This window comes from Lolium perenne, chromosome 4, assembly GCF_019359855.2.
Source record: "Lolium perenne isolate Kyuss_39 chromosome 4, Kyuss_2.0, whole genome shotgun sequence".
Classification (NCBI taxonomy): Eukaryota; Viridiplantae; Streptophyta; class Magnoliopsida; order Poales; family Poaceae; genus Lolium; species Lolium perenne.
The window spans coordinates 50,116,920-50,131,285 of NC_067247.2; the positions used below are offsets into that span (position 1 = coordinate 50,116,920).

Sequence of the window (14,366 nt, forward strand, 5' to 3'; positions counted from 1 at the left end):
CTCGTCCGCTGTGCCCCGTTGCTCATACGACTCCTACTCCATCGACGCCACTAGTCCTTGCTGCTGATGCTACTCAGGCTCACAAGGATGCCGGCAAGAGTGCGGATGATGCGGCCATTGCCACGTATGATCGGCGGGTCCACGAGTATTCTTTCGCTCTTGAGACCTACCGGTAGGATCTGACCGCTTACACCCAGTGGATGGGCGATGATGCTCGCGCCCTCCAGTGCTCTACCGCAGCTTGCTTATGAGTTTATGGGCCTTAGTACTTTCACCGACATGTGGGGTCACCATTGTTAGCGTTACCATCTGTATATGGGGATGTTCTGTATCTGTCCGTGGTTCGTTAGGAGCATAATCTTCGGCAGTGTGACTCTACACTATTGATCAGTTCTAGACGCAGAGTGCTGCTATCTCGCGCCAGCTCGAATCTCTTCACACTGCAGTTTGTGGTACCTTCCCGTGTTGTCTAGCATGGAGTTTCAGCGTGTCTACGAGTTCTTGTCTCGGCCCTGCATTGAGTTTGAGCCCCGTCGTGCTCAGCTGCTTGCCCGTGTCCATGTTCTCATTTAGGAGGTGCTATCCGAGCTTCAAGATGAGCTGGAGCTCTGACGGCTATGAGGTGGAGCTAGAGAAGGCGGGGATGAGGTGGTTCATATGCACCGTGGGTAACCACTGCAAGTTTGGCAAGAAGCTTAATGTCACTATGCTTGCGGCAAACATGTTTCCACCGGCACCAGCTCCGTGGTCTCCTCATCGAAAGTCCGGGCGGCCCTTTGTTTCCAAGTCGTGAATGTGATCATCTGCCGGGCCCCGTACTGCTCGTCGTGATCGATCACACTGCTGGATTTGTGTAGTCATGTTCTCCAAATCATACCTCGTGGAGGAAGAAATGAGAAGAAAAGTCAAATAGGTTTTTATCCATCCATGTCAATAGCCTAAGTGTATTTTGGTGTTTGAGATATGGGCGAGAAGACACATAAATCTTTCTATAAATGATTAGAGGTCCTCTATATTTTGTACATGTTGGGGGGAGCCGTCTGTTGCGTTACAACATCATCTTATCATGATTAATCCTAATAGAAGTGTCACCGGATTGTAGAAGGAGGCGACGGTGGTGTTGCGTCGAAGCTAATAAGTGACGGTGGGTCGAAGAAATGAGTTTTCCCGCTCCCCAATCCATGAGACTTATTACCCGCGGGGAATCTACCCTCTCGGTGCGTTAGTGCGCTGTGGAATTTTGGGGATATTAGTCTATCCCGAAATAACCCATTAAACCAAGTAAGATCTACAATTTTGGATTTACACTTATTTATATCAATTTTTTTTACCCATTTTATTATAAATGTAATGCATGTCATTGCAAGACACAGTACATCCTATTACTCAATATTCAGATACAATGTCTACTATAATATTCCATTATTTACCATTGAGGTTTTTAATTGAGCTAAATTGGAAGAATATTTTTCAGTTAAATTATGTTTTTTTCCTACTTTGGATTGAGATATTATACTTATTTTTGCCAGGATGAGTGCACAATAAATGTCAGTGAGGAAAATGAACATAATCATCCAAAGTATTTTTTCCTACTTTGGATTGAGTATGTTAGCTTGTGCTAGTAATGCAGTATGGTCTGTATAAATGTATTTGTGTAAATATTTATCCCCACATATCTTACTAAAATGCCAGTGCGTTCCAGAGAATGTGTCACCAACATAGAAGTTGCCAGGAGCGGAGCTAGCAATATGGCGAGGTTTGGCGCCCGCCATACCTAAACTTTTGCAACAATACTGGTATATATATGCTCCAGGTTCAGTCTCTGTTCAGGTTTATCTTCAGATGTATCGATGGGCACCGTTGTTGTACCCTGTGGATCAGAAACAACGAACCAGTAAAGGATCACACGACCAATCCCGTGTTGGGCCTGGCTAACTAGGCCCCAGCAATTGTTGGGCTTGATCGCAATCGAAAAAGCACATGGGCATGGTTATCATGACTCACGAACAATCGACAAAGGATTCTTATGTCGTCGTGCCGATAAAAAACGTCCCTGTTCGTCTTGGCGGAAACCTTCAGGAAGTCGTGGTCGTGCAGAGGTGGCACCGCGGTGGAGCCCAAGAACTGCCGCCGGCAGCCGACGAGAGGATCTTAGATTCTTAGAGCATGTCTAATAGGCCCCGTATACGGCCAGGGCAGAGGAGGAGGCTGCCGCCAGGGAGCCTTTCGTGCCATTCATCATCCTCGAGTAGCTAGGATCGAGTAGATCGCTATGTACATGTATGATCCAATGTATGATCAATGAAGATGAACTATGGTTTAATTTTCCCGAGGTTTTAAATTTTAAAAATACAGGGCGAAATACGGGGTCTGCTAGACGAAATGGTTCAGCAAGTCGCACTTTTGGGATACGGGGCGAAAAACTCGCGTTATACGGGGCATAGAAATAAGGGGCCTGTTAGACATGCTCTTAGGCCGTGAGGGCGATTAGGCGAGTGATGATATGACGCCGAAGAAGAGCACCAATTACTTAACGCAAGGTATTTGATTTCATTGCTAAAATTACAATTCGAATTCTGAAATAAATCTCGTTGTTGACTGAAATAAGCTGCAGTTCAAAATCTGTAGTACCCTGAAGCCTCAATAGTCAATTGATTGGTTTTCTGTTGTCTCCCGTGATTTTGTTGAACTGCTAAACACGAGTAAAATTTATCTAGTGAAGTATTGTATTTTCTCATTTATCGGCTTCGCCACACCTCAAATTTATTTCCGCCTCCGCCACTGGAAGTTGCGTACAACAGCGTCGCGAGATTAGAGACTTCTCCACATATAGTCCAATCAAGGATTTTTGCTGATTCACACGCTCGAAAAATGTACAGAAGCAATCCCTCATATATAAAAATTCAATCAAGGATTTTTTTTTGGTAAAGTAAGTTGAACGAAAGGAAAATTACAAAGAATGTCTCAATCATAAGGACTATGACCAATTCTCTATCGTTCTAGTGATCAACTACAGGCACTATCTAAGCTTCAGATCCTTCGGGCTATCTTGTCGGCGACCACCATGGGATTGTGCTTGGCGATCTCCTCCCGTCCGGCGCTCTTGTAGTCGAACCCGCACTCATGCTTGTCCGAGTAGCGGTGCACGCTGCAGAAGGTGCCGTCGCAACGGCACCGGAAACCCAGCAGCCCCACCTTCTTGCGGCACGTCGCGCACCGGTTCGCCGGCGAGGCTTGCTGCTTCACGGATGGCACGGATGCGTCAACTGCGGCGGAATCGGCCGCGGCGTCAGAAGACGACCCGGCGACGATCATCTTGGCCTTCTTCTCCGGTGGCGCGGTGGAAGTCGTAGGGGCGATGAAGACGGTCTTCGCGGCGGCCTTGCTGTCGGCGCCGGCGGAGACGACCTTCTCCTTGTAGCACTTGGAGCACATGCCGCCGGTGGCAGCAGCGCCGAAGAAGCCGCATCCGCTGGGGCATGTGGTAGCCGCCGGCTCCTCCTGCTCCGGGCACTTGCGCTTCTGCGTAGTCGCCGGTGCGTGGTCCGTCATCTCTGCCCACAAGCTGCGCGCAACTCCGCACTCTGCTGGGTCGCCGGCCGGAACGTGCGTGATCTGAGCGCGATCGAGTTTGTTGAGGCGGCGAGCGAGGGCGAGCTGTTCGGTTGCTTTCGCTCGGTGGCCTTGTTCTGCTGGGATCGTCGCCTTATATCAGTGGGGCGATGGCGACTGCGCGACGGAGACGAAGTCGACTCCGCCTCCGGTTCAGTCGATGCTGCATTCGTACGCGACGTCTCCGAGACCCTCACGAGACGAACGGTCTTCGGTGTCAGCGGGCGATTCCCAAATTAAAGCGTCGTTTTGACGCCGGGCAAGACAGTCCACGTACGTTTTGCCCTGGGTTGCCAAAACGGACTGGGCTGCTCGGACAAGCTGACTTGGCAGCTTTGTGCGCGTGCATGGAGGTTCCTGGGAAGAGGCCATCAGAGAAAGACGAAGTGGGGTTATCACAGAGCATGGGTGCAAGAAAATTAAAGCTTCTGAAAAACTCGTGTGACGAAGTAGCGGTTTGACTTTTTTGCTAGGAGTGTTTCTAGCTAGTTTGTGTCCAACAATCTAAGATTTAATCTCGTTGCCGTGGATGTCTTATGTAACTCTTTAGAACTTTGGGGTTAGTTAAGCTTGTGCAGGATATTGCGTGGGGTTTTTTTACCGCTTGAATGCGGAAAATTAAGCTTGTGCAGGATCTTGCGTGGGTTTTTTTTTTTTTACCGCTTGAATGGGGTTAGTACACGCTAGCCAGCTCCAGCCTAGAAGAATCAAATGGAGAGCAAGAATAACACACACTCGTGAAAAAAAAGAGGAAATAAAAAAACTAGCTCTTGGTAGTTGAGTGCTGACGTCAGCTGGTGAAATCTCAGTCAACTCAGCTTTAGGTGTGCCCATTTGATATAACTTGTGAAATTTTCAAGTTTTTTTATGGTCATGTTTGGTTTGTTTTATTCCATATATTTAGCGTCCTTACTTGGTTATTAAAACAACACTTCTGGTATATAATCCTTTATTTCCATAATCTCTAAAGAAAGATAATGAAAAATTGTCCAAAACCCAAGAAAGACAAAGGAAGAATAACCTACCTAGCCAACTACGGCGCTGGTTTTGGAAAATAAAGGTAAGTAGAACTTTAGTATAACATCAACCAAAGAAACGTCACCAGCATAATTCTAGGTATAAATATCTGCAAGCACACTCGTCTCTCATACTAGTTTAGGAGATAGGAGGCAAGGGTAATCACATATCAACATCCGACAATGCACTTTACATCGCGGCCAATGTATTGTTGTACGGCATAATTCATTTTTGGCTCCACCCTCATCCTACACCAAGGTCTACTCCACGAGCTATTGGTTCTCATGGCTTTTTCTTTTGTTCTTATCACCGTCGGTTCCACTATGGATCAATAATTTGATGGTACATTTACCAATTATTGCACCCTCAACCATTTGCATCCACCTGACTCACCATTTAGGGCGAGTGACTTATGCAACACACCGAAAACTATGAGGTTAGTTTGTATGGCTTATGTATTTCTGGTCTTGTGGAATATTGTAACCAACTATGAATTTTTTTAAGAGGTAAACATCGAAGCAATAGACGTTAAAACCTAGGTTTTATCGGAGATACTTGTTGGTTGAGTTTTTTAACTGCTTTTTTTTTTACTTCTTTGTCTTAATAAATAACGGAAATCAGTACTCTAAAAACATTCAGTGCCCAAAATAACATAGGTATGCTAGTAACTTATATGTCCAACTCATATCTTAACTAATAAACGAGACTAATCACAAATTGATTGTTGGAGAAGGAGTGAGCCTGACTACATCCAATGACGCTCTCTAGTGCCATAGTGCTACCACGAGCCTCGTTGTCCACATAGGCCGAACCAACACCGTGGGCTGTCCTCTTTCCATAACAGGCTTGAGGTGACCTCGTGCACATGGAGGCCCAACACGAGGTCCTTAGAGATCCGCTCCCCTACCAATTTAAAAGTAGAGGGTGAAACCCTTCACGTTCCTCAGCACAAGACACTGAGCAACCAGGCGGAGGATAGGGTACCCTACCGGGAAGTAGTATCCCGTCAGAGCAAAACTGTCAAAACTACGACACCCTTGCCATGATGCCTATACATACCAAACCACCAACATAGCTCTAGTCACACTCTTGTGTTGCTGCATCGTTATGTATATTTATACATGGTGAAAGATCGAGATGTCGCCTAGAGGGGGGGGGGGTGAATAGGCAATTACAAACTCTTTCGGATTTGTCTTGTATGAATGCGGAATTAAACTATCGTTTAGTTTACAAGCACAAACCCTAAATATGCTAAGCTCAATTAAGTGTAACAATAGCAACTAGAGCTAAGCAAGATAGGCACAAGATATATGTAGCACAAGTGATAGCAAGATATATGTACTTCAAGCACGATGGCTATCACAAGGAAAGAGAGCTCGGGTATAGAAATAACCGAGGCACGCGGAGACGAGGATGTATTCCCGTGTTCCCTTGCTTTGCAACAAGGTACGTCACGTTTGGAGGAGTGGAGGTCCCACGAAGGATTCCCCGCGCCACGAAGGCTCACCCTATTCTCCGAACCACACCCACGAAGGATAATGACCCTTTCCTTATGGTTAGCTTTTCCTCCGCTCCGGAGATGGCAAGCTCCACAACCACTTCACAAGCTCCACGAAGGAGAAGCCCGGGCCTCTTCACAATCTTCTTGAAGAGATCACCGGAGCACCAATCACTAAGCCAACTAGGAGGTCACCCTCCAAGAGTAACAAGCTCACGGTCTCTCACTCGAACAAATCGTGGTGGAGAGCTCAACACTATGCAATGATGCAAAGCAAGAACACCGGAGGTGTTCAAGTCCTTCACACTCAAATCCCACCAAAGCAACGAATGCTAGGATGAGATTGGAGAGGAAGAACAAGGGGGAAAGTCAACCAAAGACTCCAAGATCTAGATCCCAAGAGATTCCCTCACTTAGAGAAGAAACGGTTTGGTGGAAGTGTAGATCTAGATCCCCTCTCTCAAATCCTCAAATATGAGCAAGAATGGTTGGAGGATTCAAGGGGAAGAGCAAGTTCTTCAAATAGTAGCAATGGAGGAGAGAGAATGGGAAGAACTGGTTGCTCAAGGTGGAAGAAGGGTCTATTTATAGCTAGGAGCAAATAAAACTGTTGGGGGGGAAAAAGACAAGAAAATGGGCAAAAAAACAGCTAGAAAAACGTCCCAGGCCGGCGGCTCCCGGCTGACCGGATCTTGGGCCGAGGAGGCCGGTCAGCCATCCGGCCCATCCGGCCACCGACCGGAAGGGAGCTGGGCGCGCAGGGCGGCAAACCGCCACAGCCGCGCGGGGTGAGCAGGTGGGCCGCGTGGGCGGTGTGGCCTGGTCCGGCCAGAGCCGGTCCGGCCGGGGTGGCAGCGGGCGGGCCGGTTGATAACCGGGTGCTGGGCCGGATGGGGCGGCCAGGCCCACGGGACTCTGCCCGGATGGCACCGGTTCCCTGTGCCGGTTTTCGACCGGGTGGGCCGGCGCCTGGCCCGGTCCGGCCGGCTGGCTCCTTCCCCTTTTTTTTTCTTTTTCTTCTTTTCTCCTTTTTCCTTTTCTTTAATAACTAATGCTCCCGAACTCCGAATCGCATGAAACCAATTTTGTTTGGAAGATAACAACAAATGCTATCTTATGGAAAGTGAAAACTCAAGAATCTGTAGGAGGGGATTTTATCATGAATATAAAAGGTAGAACCTTATATTATGAATAACCGGTAAAATCGCCCAACCTTGAAAACGCAATAGAAGATGCATGCGAACTCCGTTTTCGATGAACTTGGGCTTGTTGTAAAGCTAGCAACAAGCTCAAGAACCTCACACCGAGAAATACCAAGAAGCAATAAGAATATGCAAAGTATGCAAAGGATTGAGCTCCCTAAGACGATGTGGTCAAGTTACCCAACCGAAAGCCCCTCTTAATAGTGCGGCTATCTATGCTATAATCCGGTCTCCCATCAACCACCACGAGACCGGTAAAAGGAAAACCTATCAAGGTCATACCTTTGCCTTGCGCATCCCATCACTTGATCATTTGTCGCTTCGTGTATACTCACAAATGCTCCCCCATACACTATGATGGGAAAGCTTCATTGAAGCACATCTTCATATGTCCACTATCACCAAATGGACGGCAAGCTTCAAGCATGTGATCCACTCAAGATGCTCATCTTGAACTTGCCCAACTCAACCTTGTATCTTCTCATACTCACGATGATCTTGATGCCAATACACAAGGTATATCTTTATCTTCATGGCATCCATACTTGAATCCAACACATGGAGAGCAAGTAGTACCTATGGAATATTCCTTCATATAAACTCAATGAAAACATTAGTCCATAGGGGTTGTCATTAATTACCAAAACCACACATAGGGGCAATGTACCTTACAATCTCCCCCATTTTGATAATTGATGACAATCACAATAAGAGGGTTTATATAATGAATATTAGTGACAAGTACGCAACTTATCCGAGAATAAGTTGTATACAAGAGGTTGTATTTGATATGGTCAAGTAACACAAAGCTACTAGTCCATATCAAAACCGGCTCTACTCACACAACTACAACAAATGCAATGGATGTGAGTAGAACCAATATATATAGAGAAAACTCCCCCACAATGTATGCACGTGTGATGAACATGAATTCATTGCATACATTGTCAAGATTAACCTTTGGGATAGTTTCCACTATATATATACAACCATGCAAGACATATAAATATGGAATGCATGAGAGGCAAAACACTTAAGCACAAACCAAGCTTAAGTATAAAACCATTCCCTTAAACCCTCTAAACTTCTCCCCCATTGGCATCGATTGTCAAAATGGGTGAAAAATTTAGAAGGCCAATATAATGTGAGTTCCTCCCCAAAGTGTGCACTTCTCATAATTTGAGTGGAATCAAGTGCACATATCCAATGATGAATAATTGAAGGAAATCAAACTATATTGAGGATCAAAGATTGCATAAAGATAACATGGTGAAGTGAGCTTCAACAAATAAAGCAAGCAATCAAAGATCCAATTGGACAAACAAAGATATCATGATAAGAAAGATATAGTGCTCTAAAAATAAGAAAGCTCCCCAAGGTTCGTGCACAATTTATAATGTTTTCATTTGGATACAATATGCACAAACATGGAATCCTCACTCCCTATATATCATTTAGAACACAACTAAGATAAAGAGAGTATGCTTATCAAGAACAACTTGAGTCCAACAATTACGAGATATGAGTGCATGAAGAAAATAAATAAACCAAGCACTCATAAATTTTCTTTACCAACCCACTAAAAACAAAAGGGGTAAAAGATGGTCGGCAAAGATCAAGAATATCAAGGTGATGGATTAACACTCTTATGTATATAAGTTTCTAAAGTGGACAAAGTGATCCATAAAGAAACATGCACACACAAGAGGTTAACAAAATAGATAAAACAAGATATCCAAGATGAAGTCATAAAATATACCAAAGGATGTTTGCTTAAGAAGCATATATAGCCTATGGCTCCAATTTTCACTTATGGTATATATGAATGAACTTCAACTAAGTTAAACCTCAAAAACATTACAACTAACAATAAGGGAAGTAGAGCTAGTTGGAGTGTTTTGAGAAAGGCAACAAGTATCACAAATACGGATTTATTTCACAAATTCATCAATATTGCACACAAGAGCTCTTTGAGGAATTGATACGCAATAAATTGCTAGAGGGCATATTTGTGATAGGTGAATCATAAAATATGATATATATATATATAACCTATCATATGCATCTTCTCAAATTACTCAAATGTTCAATAAGAAGTTTTACTTTAAATGGGTTTTTCAAGAACCGCAATATTTTCGAAATAAATAATTTCATGCCAAGATACAACCTACAAGAGATTGGATGCTATATGAGAGTGCATGAATAAGATACTTGTTACCGAGATGGCAATGGATTGATGTAGTGGATAAGAGTTCATCGATCATCCTAGCTTGACTCCAATCCTCATACGGTGACAACACCTTCCTTATAGATGAGACAAGCCTCCATTGCATCTCCAATGTACCTAAAACATCATTCAAGTACATCTTGGTCCCCAAACTCATTGGGTCCAACATGGTTAGACTAACCACAATATATAGGACACACTCCATATAAACATGTGCATATTTAGATGAAATTTGAATTTCATGCACATCTTAGCCATTTAGGATTTGATGGAGTATATCCTACATAATGGATCGAAAGAAAGCAAGCATGCTACAAGTATAAACAAATTACATATAAGCATGCACCAAAACTTTTAAAGATCCAAGAAAGATATACTTTGGACAAAACACCAAAGGAATTAAATAAGGCATAGAGGTGTCACAAAACAAATTTGTTGTCCAAATTATATCTAAGAAGCAAATCACAAAAGATTTGTTCAACAAAGTTCAACAAGTGAACTAAGAAGAAACCGTTGAGCATAAAGGATGAAATAAGGCAAACATGCTCAAAGATTTATCTCATTCAACAAATAAAGCATAGAAGAAGGAATGAGATAGCAAAAACTCCCCAAAAGAGCAAGGTTCAAACAAATAAACCAAACCCTCACTTTTCACAATGGCACAATGTACCGTAAAGAAAAGGTATGTATTCCAAAACAAACACTTGATATGAATCAAGAGGATTTATCAAAAGATTTTTCAAAGGGACAATGAAGACATATGGGGGCTATAAAGATTTCTTGGAAATAAAATAAGGAAGTAAGAAACAATCCAAGGTGAAGGTGATCCATAAATTCAACCACATATAAGGTTATCAATTGTCAAAGACAATGAGTATATTGGAAATAATTTCCGGTGGTGAATTGACAAAGATAGTAAGGATCAATCTTCACAATAAAAGGCATAGGATAAGTATATAGAATTAAGCACTATGCACGGATGAAGATTCTTGATAACTTCAACTAGTCACACAATCACGCACGGCAATGATTAGAATAACTTGAAGCAAACGGTGTCCCAAATAAGATATAGAGATATGTATTTGAGGAAAAACCGCACCAAGAATTTCATATTCAAACAAGAGCCCACAAGATGAGTAATAAAATATTTTTATTATGAATGGAGCTTGTTTGAGCAAACATGCCACCTAGGAACACGATAATTAAGAGCATCAACTCTAAGTGGCATAACCTCATATGTTCACATTTTCTAGGCTTGTGATATGTACAAAACATATTACTCCCCCATAATGTGATAAAACATTTCTTCTAAATAAGAGGCAACTAAAATTCAACTAGAGATGATTAATGGATATTTAGAATTTGAATTTCTCATGAGTATGGCACACCACATAGTGACTAGATAATCTTGCAATATCAATACTAAGTGGTGGTACCCATGTACACACATTTTAAAGAAAGAGAGATGCACAAAGCATATCACTCCCCCAAAATGGGATGTTCCATTAATCACTTCAAAGAGAGCCAAATAAGATATCATCAAGGTGCATTAGGCTCAAAACAATACACAAGTATATGGTGAGTCAAACAAACATACTTGAATACACAAGATAAGCAAGTAAGACACAACACATACATACATATATTTGGTACAAAACCAAACATGCAAAGGGGCAAGTAACTTACAATAAACATGGAGAGTTGAAGTATAAGTTACCGCAAGGAGGAACATTGGATTATAAGATATAGACGATAATCCATACGACTTGGCTTGGTAAAAATACAATATATGAAGATCCCTTAATTCTTCATGAAGTAGCCAAATCTCCAATGCCCTCCACATGCACCTATTGATCAAGTTTGAGATTGTTGGTCCCCAACCAAGTTGGGTCTGTTATCACCAGATTTTGGCCAAATCAGGAGGTGGGCCGTAAGAGAGATGGGCTTGGAAGATTACACGTAGAAGATCTCTGAAGCGGCCTTGCACGAGGAGTTTGGGCTGGATTGCCCGTGTATCTTTAATTATGGTAGATTGTATCTTAGATTAAAAGTTAGAGTTTGTATCGTGCACGGTGGGGATTATTCCCACGTTAGAAAGTCCCCTGGACTATAAATATGTATCTAGGGTTTATGGAATAAACAACAACAAACGTTCAACCAAACAAATCAATCTCGGCGCATCGCCAACTCCTTCGTCTCGAGGGTTTCTATCGATAAGCGACATGCTGCCTAGATCGCATCTTGCGATCTAGGCAGCACAAGCTCCACGTTGTTCATGCGTTGCTCGTACTGAAGCCTTGTTGATGGCGAGCAACGTAGTTATCATAGATGTGTTAGGGTTAGCATAGTTCTTCGCGTAACATGCTATCGTAGTGCAACCCTTGCATGTCTAGCCGCCCTCACACCTATCTTAGGTGTGGGGGCGGCACCCCGCTTGATCATTATTTAGTAGATCTGATCCGTTACGATTGCTCCTTGTTCTACAAGGATTAGTTTAATATCTGCAATAGTTAGGCCTTACAAAGGGGGGGAGGATCCAGCGGCACGTAGGGTGTCGTTCGCTAGTCCTAAACAGGATGTTCCGGGGATCAACTTCGTGTTGGTTTTTAGGCCTTGTTTAGGATCGGCTTACGATCACCGTGCGTGGCCGCGAGGCCCAACCTGGAGTAGGATGATCCGATTATGCGGTGAAAACCCTAAATCGTCGTAGATCTCATTAGCTTTATCTTGATCAAGCAGGACCACCATATATTCGTGCACCCCGTACGAATCATGGGTGGATCGGCTCCTTGAGCCGATTCACAGGATAACCTGAGAGCCGATCGAGGCTCGTATTTAATGTTTACGTGTATGCCATGCAGGAAACTAAGCGAGGCATCTCCATCACCTTCCTGACCAGGTATAGGTCAGGTGGCACGCCCTTGCATCAGCATCGGACGTGTGACCAGAAGGCTTTGCGGGCCGTCGCTCGGAGGGACCTCAGCCAGCCGCAGCTCTAGGTTGTTCCCGGCTCTACGGTGTTGCCCGTCGCTGCCCGCCGGTGGGTTTCTGACGACAACAGGGTCCTAAGAGATTAGTCACAATAGGCTTGGCAACCCAAATGGTTCTTTTCTTGAAACCACTTTGAGTTCCAACAAACTTGGCAAACACATTGCCATCCTTATCCTTCCCTAGAGAATAATCATCATCAACAATTATAGGGTTAGATAAGGTACCACCTAAGCAAGAAGAAGCAAAGTGCCCCTTCTCACGGCATAAGTAGCAAGTGTTCCCCTTTCTCTTCTTTATTGATTTCTTCTCTTGGGGAACAATATCTTGATTCTTCTTGGGAAGTGGCCTATCTTCAACTTGAGGTCGAGCATGAGCTTGACCTTTACCTTGTGGCCGTTTCCCTTGTTGTTTCTCACTCAAGTGCTTCTTCTTCTTCAATGGGCATGATCTAACATGATGCCCTTCAACCTTGCACTTGAAACAAACCAACTTGGCCGGATCCTTGACTTTGTCTTGGCCCTTCTTCTTGTTGCTCTTGCTCTTGGACTTGTTCTTGTTATTGGAGTTGAATCCAAGTCCACTCTTGTCATTGGGGGATTGTTGCACACTTAGCATCTTGTCAAGTGCGGATTTCCCTTCATGACGCTTTTCCAAGTCTTTCTTTAAAGAAAGGACTTGGGCCTCAAGCTCTTTGATTTCCTCTACATGGTTAGTAGAAATGCAAGTACTAGAGGAAGTAGAAGCTTCATTGTTAGAGCAACAAGGCAAAGTGAGTAATCCAACACAAGGTGTATCACTAGTTTGACTAGATGGATTACAAGGACTAGCACATGGCAATATAATATTTGTAGTAGAGATTGTGCTAACATCCATATGAGGCTCACAAGATGTTACCTTAGTGATACTTGCCTCATGAGCTAACTTTAGCCCATCATAGGAAATTAGAAGATCATCATGAGAGCTTGAGAGCTTTTTATGACTTTCTTCCAATTCCCTATAATTGCTAGTTAGCAACTCAAGTTGAGCCCTTAGCTCAACATTCTCCTCTAAGGTAGATGCTTCACAAGAATTAGAGTTAGTAGCACAAGCATCAACAATAGTTTTCTCATTTTCATGCATATAGGATTCAATTTTTTGTGTAAGCATAAAATTAGTATGCTTCTCATCTTTTAGCTCATGCTTGAGGAGAGTGAATCTCATTTCCTCATTTTCAACATGGGACTCCAACTTCACTATGGTTTCCTTATATTTATTCAAGATATCCATAGAGTGTTCGAGATTAGCACGAGCTTCTTTATTACCATGAAGAGAAGCATATATCATTGCCATATTATGCACCAAGGTATTATATTCTTCATCATTATCATCATCATCACTCTCATCATTAGAGGAAGTGTTAGGAGTCAAAGTAGGAGATACCTTTGATCCATTTGCCATAAGGCACATGTGCATACTGGAGAATGAAGATGAAGATATTCTTGAATCCTCATTTGAAAACATGTCTTGATCCATAGAGTGTTCGGTTTCCTCTACAATGTTAGTCAACAAGCAACTAGAGGAAATAGAAACATTTTGATTATGGGAGCAAGACAAGGCAAGCATATCCTCATGAGATCTATGTAAGCAATTTACACATGATATGCAAGGACTATCAACACACGCATGTAGATTATTTTCAATAAAAGATGTGTTTAAGTCCAAAGAGGAAACATTGCAATGAGGTAGAGATGAAGAGTCATCACTATTGAGCACAATATCAACATTGCAATTTCCCTCACCACTCACCATATCATTACCTTGTGTCTTGCAACATGTTGGT

At 43.2% G+C, this 14,366-nt stretch overlaps 1 protein-coding gene across 1 annotated transcript; it reads right to left on the bottom strand.

The window, feature by feature from the left end:
* Window positions 1–2,896: 2,896 nt before the first annotated feature.
* On the bottom strand, window positions 2,897–3,912 carry LOC127348361 (zinc finger A20 and AN1 domain-containing stress-associated protein 7-like). The gene has a single exon (XM_051374410.2). The coding sequence runs from the start codon at window positions 3,550–3,552 to the stop codon at window positions 3,031–3,033; it is 522 nt and encodes a 173-aa protein (XP_051230370.1). The 5' UTR covers window positions 3,553–3,912; the 3' UTR covers window positions 2,897–3,030.
* Between the last annotated feature and the right edge of the window lie 10,454 nt (window positions 3,913–14,366).

Bases quoted from the DNA above. Each gene is read 5' to 3' on its own strand.
- LOC127348361 (XM_051374410.2), bottom strand. From the start codon at position 3,552: ATGACGGACCACGCACCGGCGACTACGCAGAAGCGCAAGTGCCCGGAG.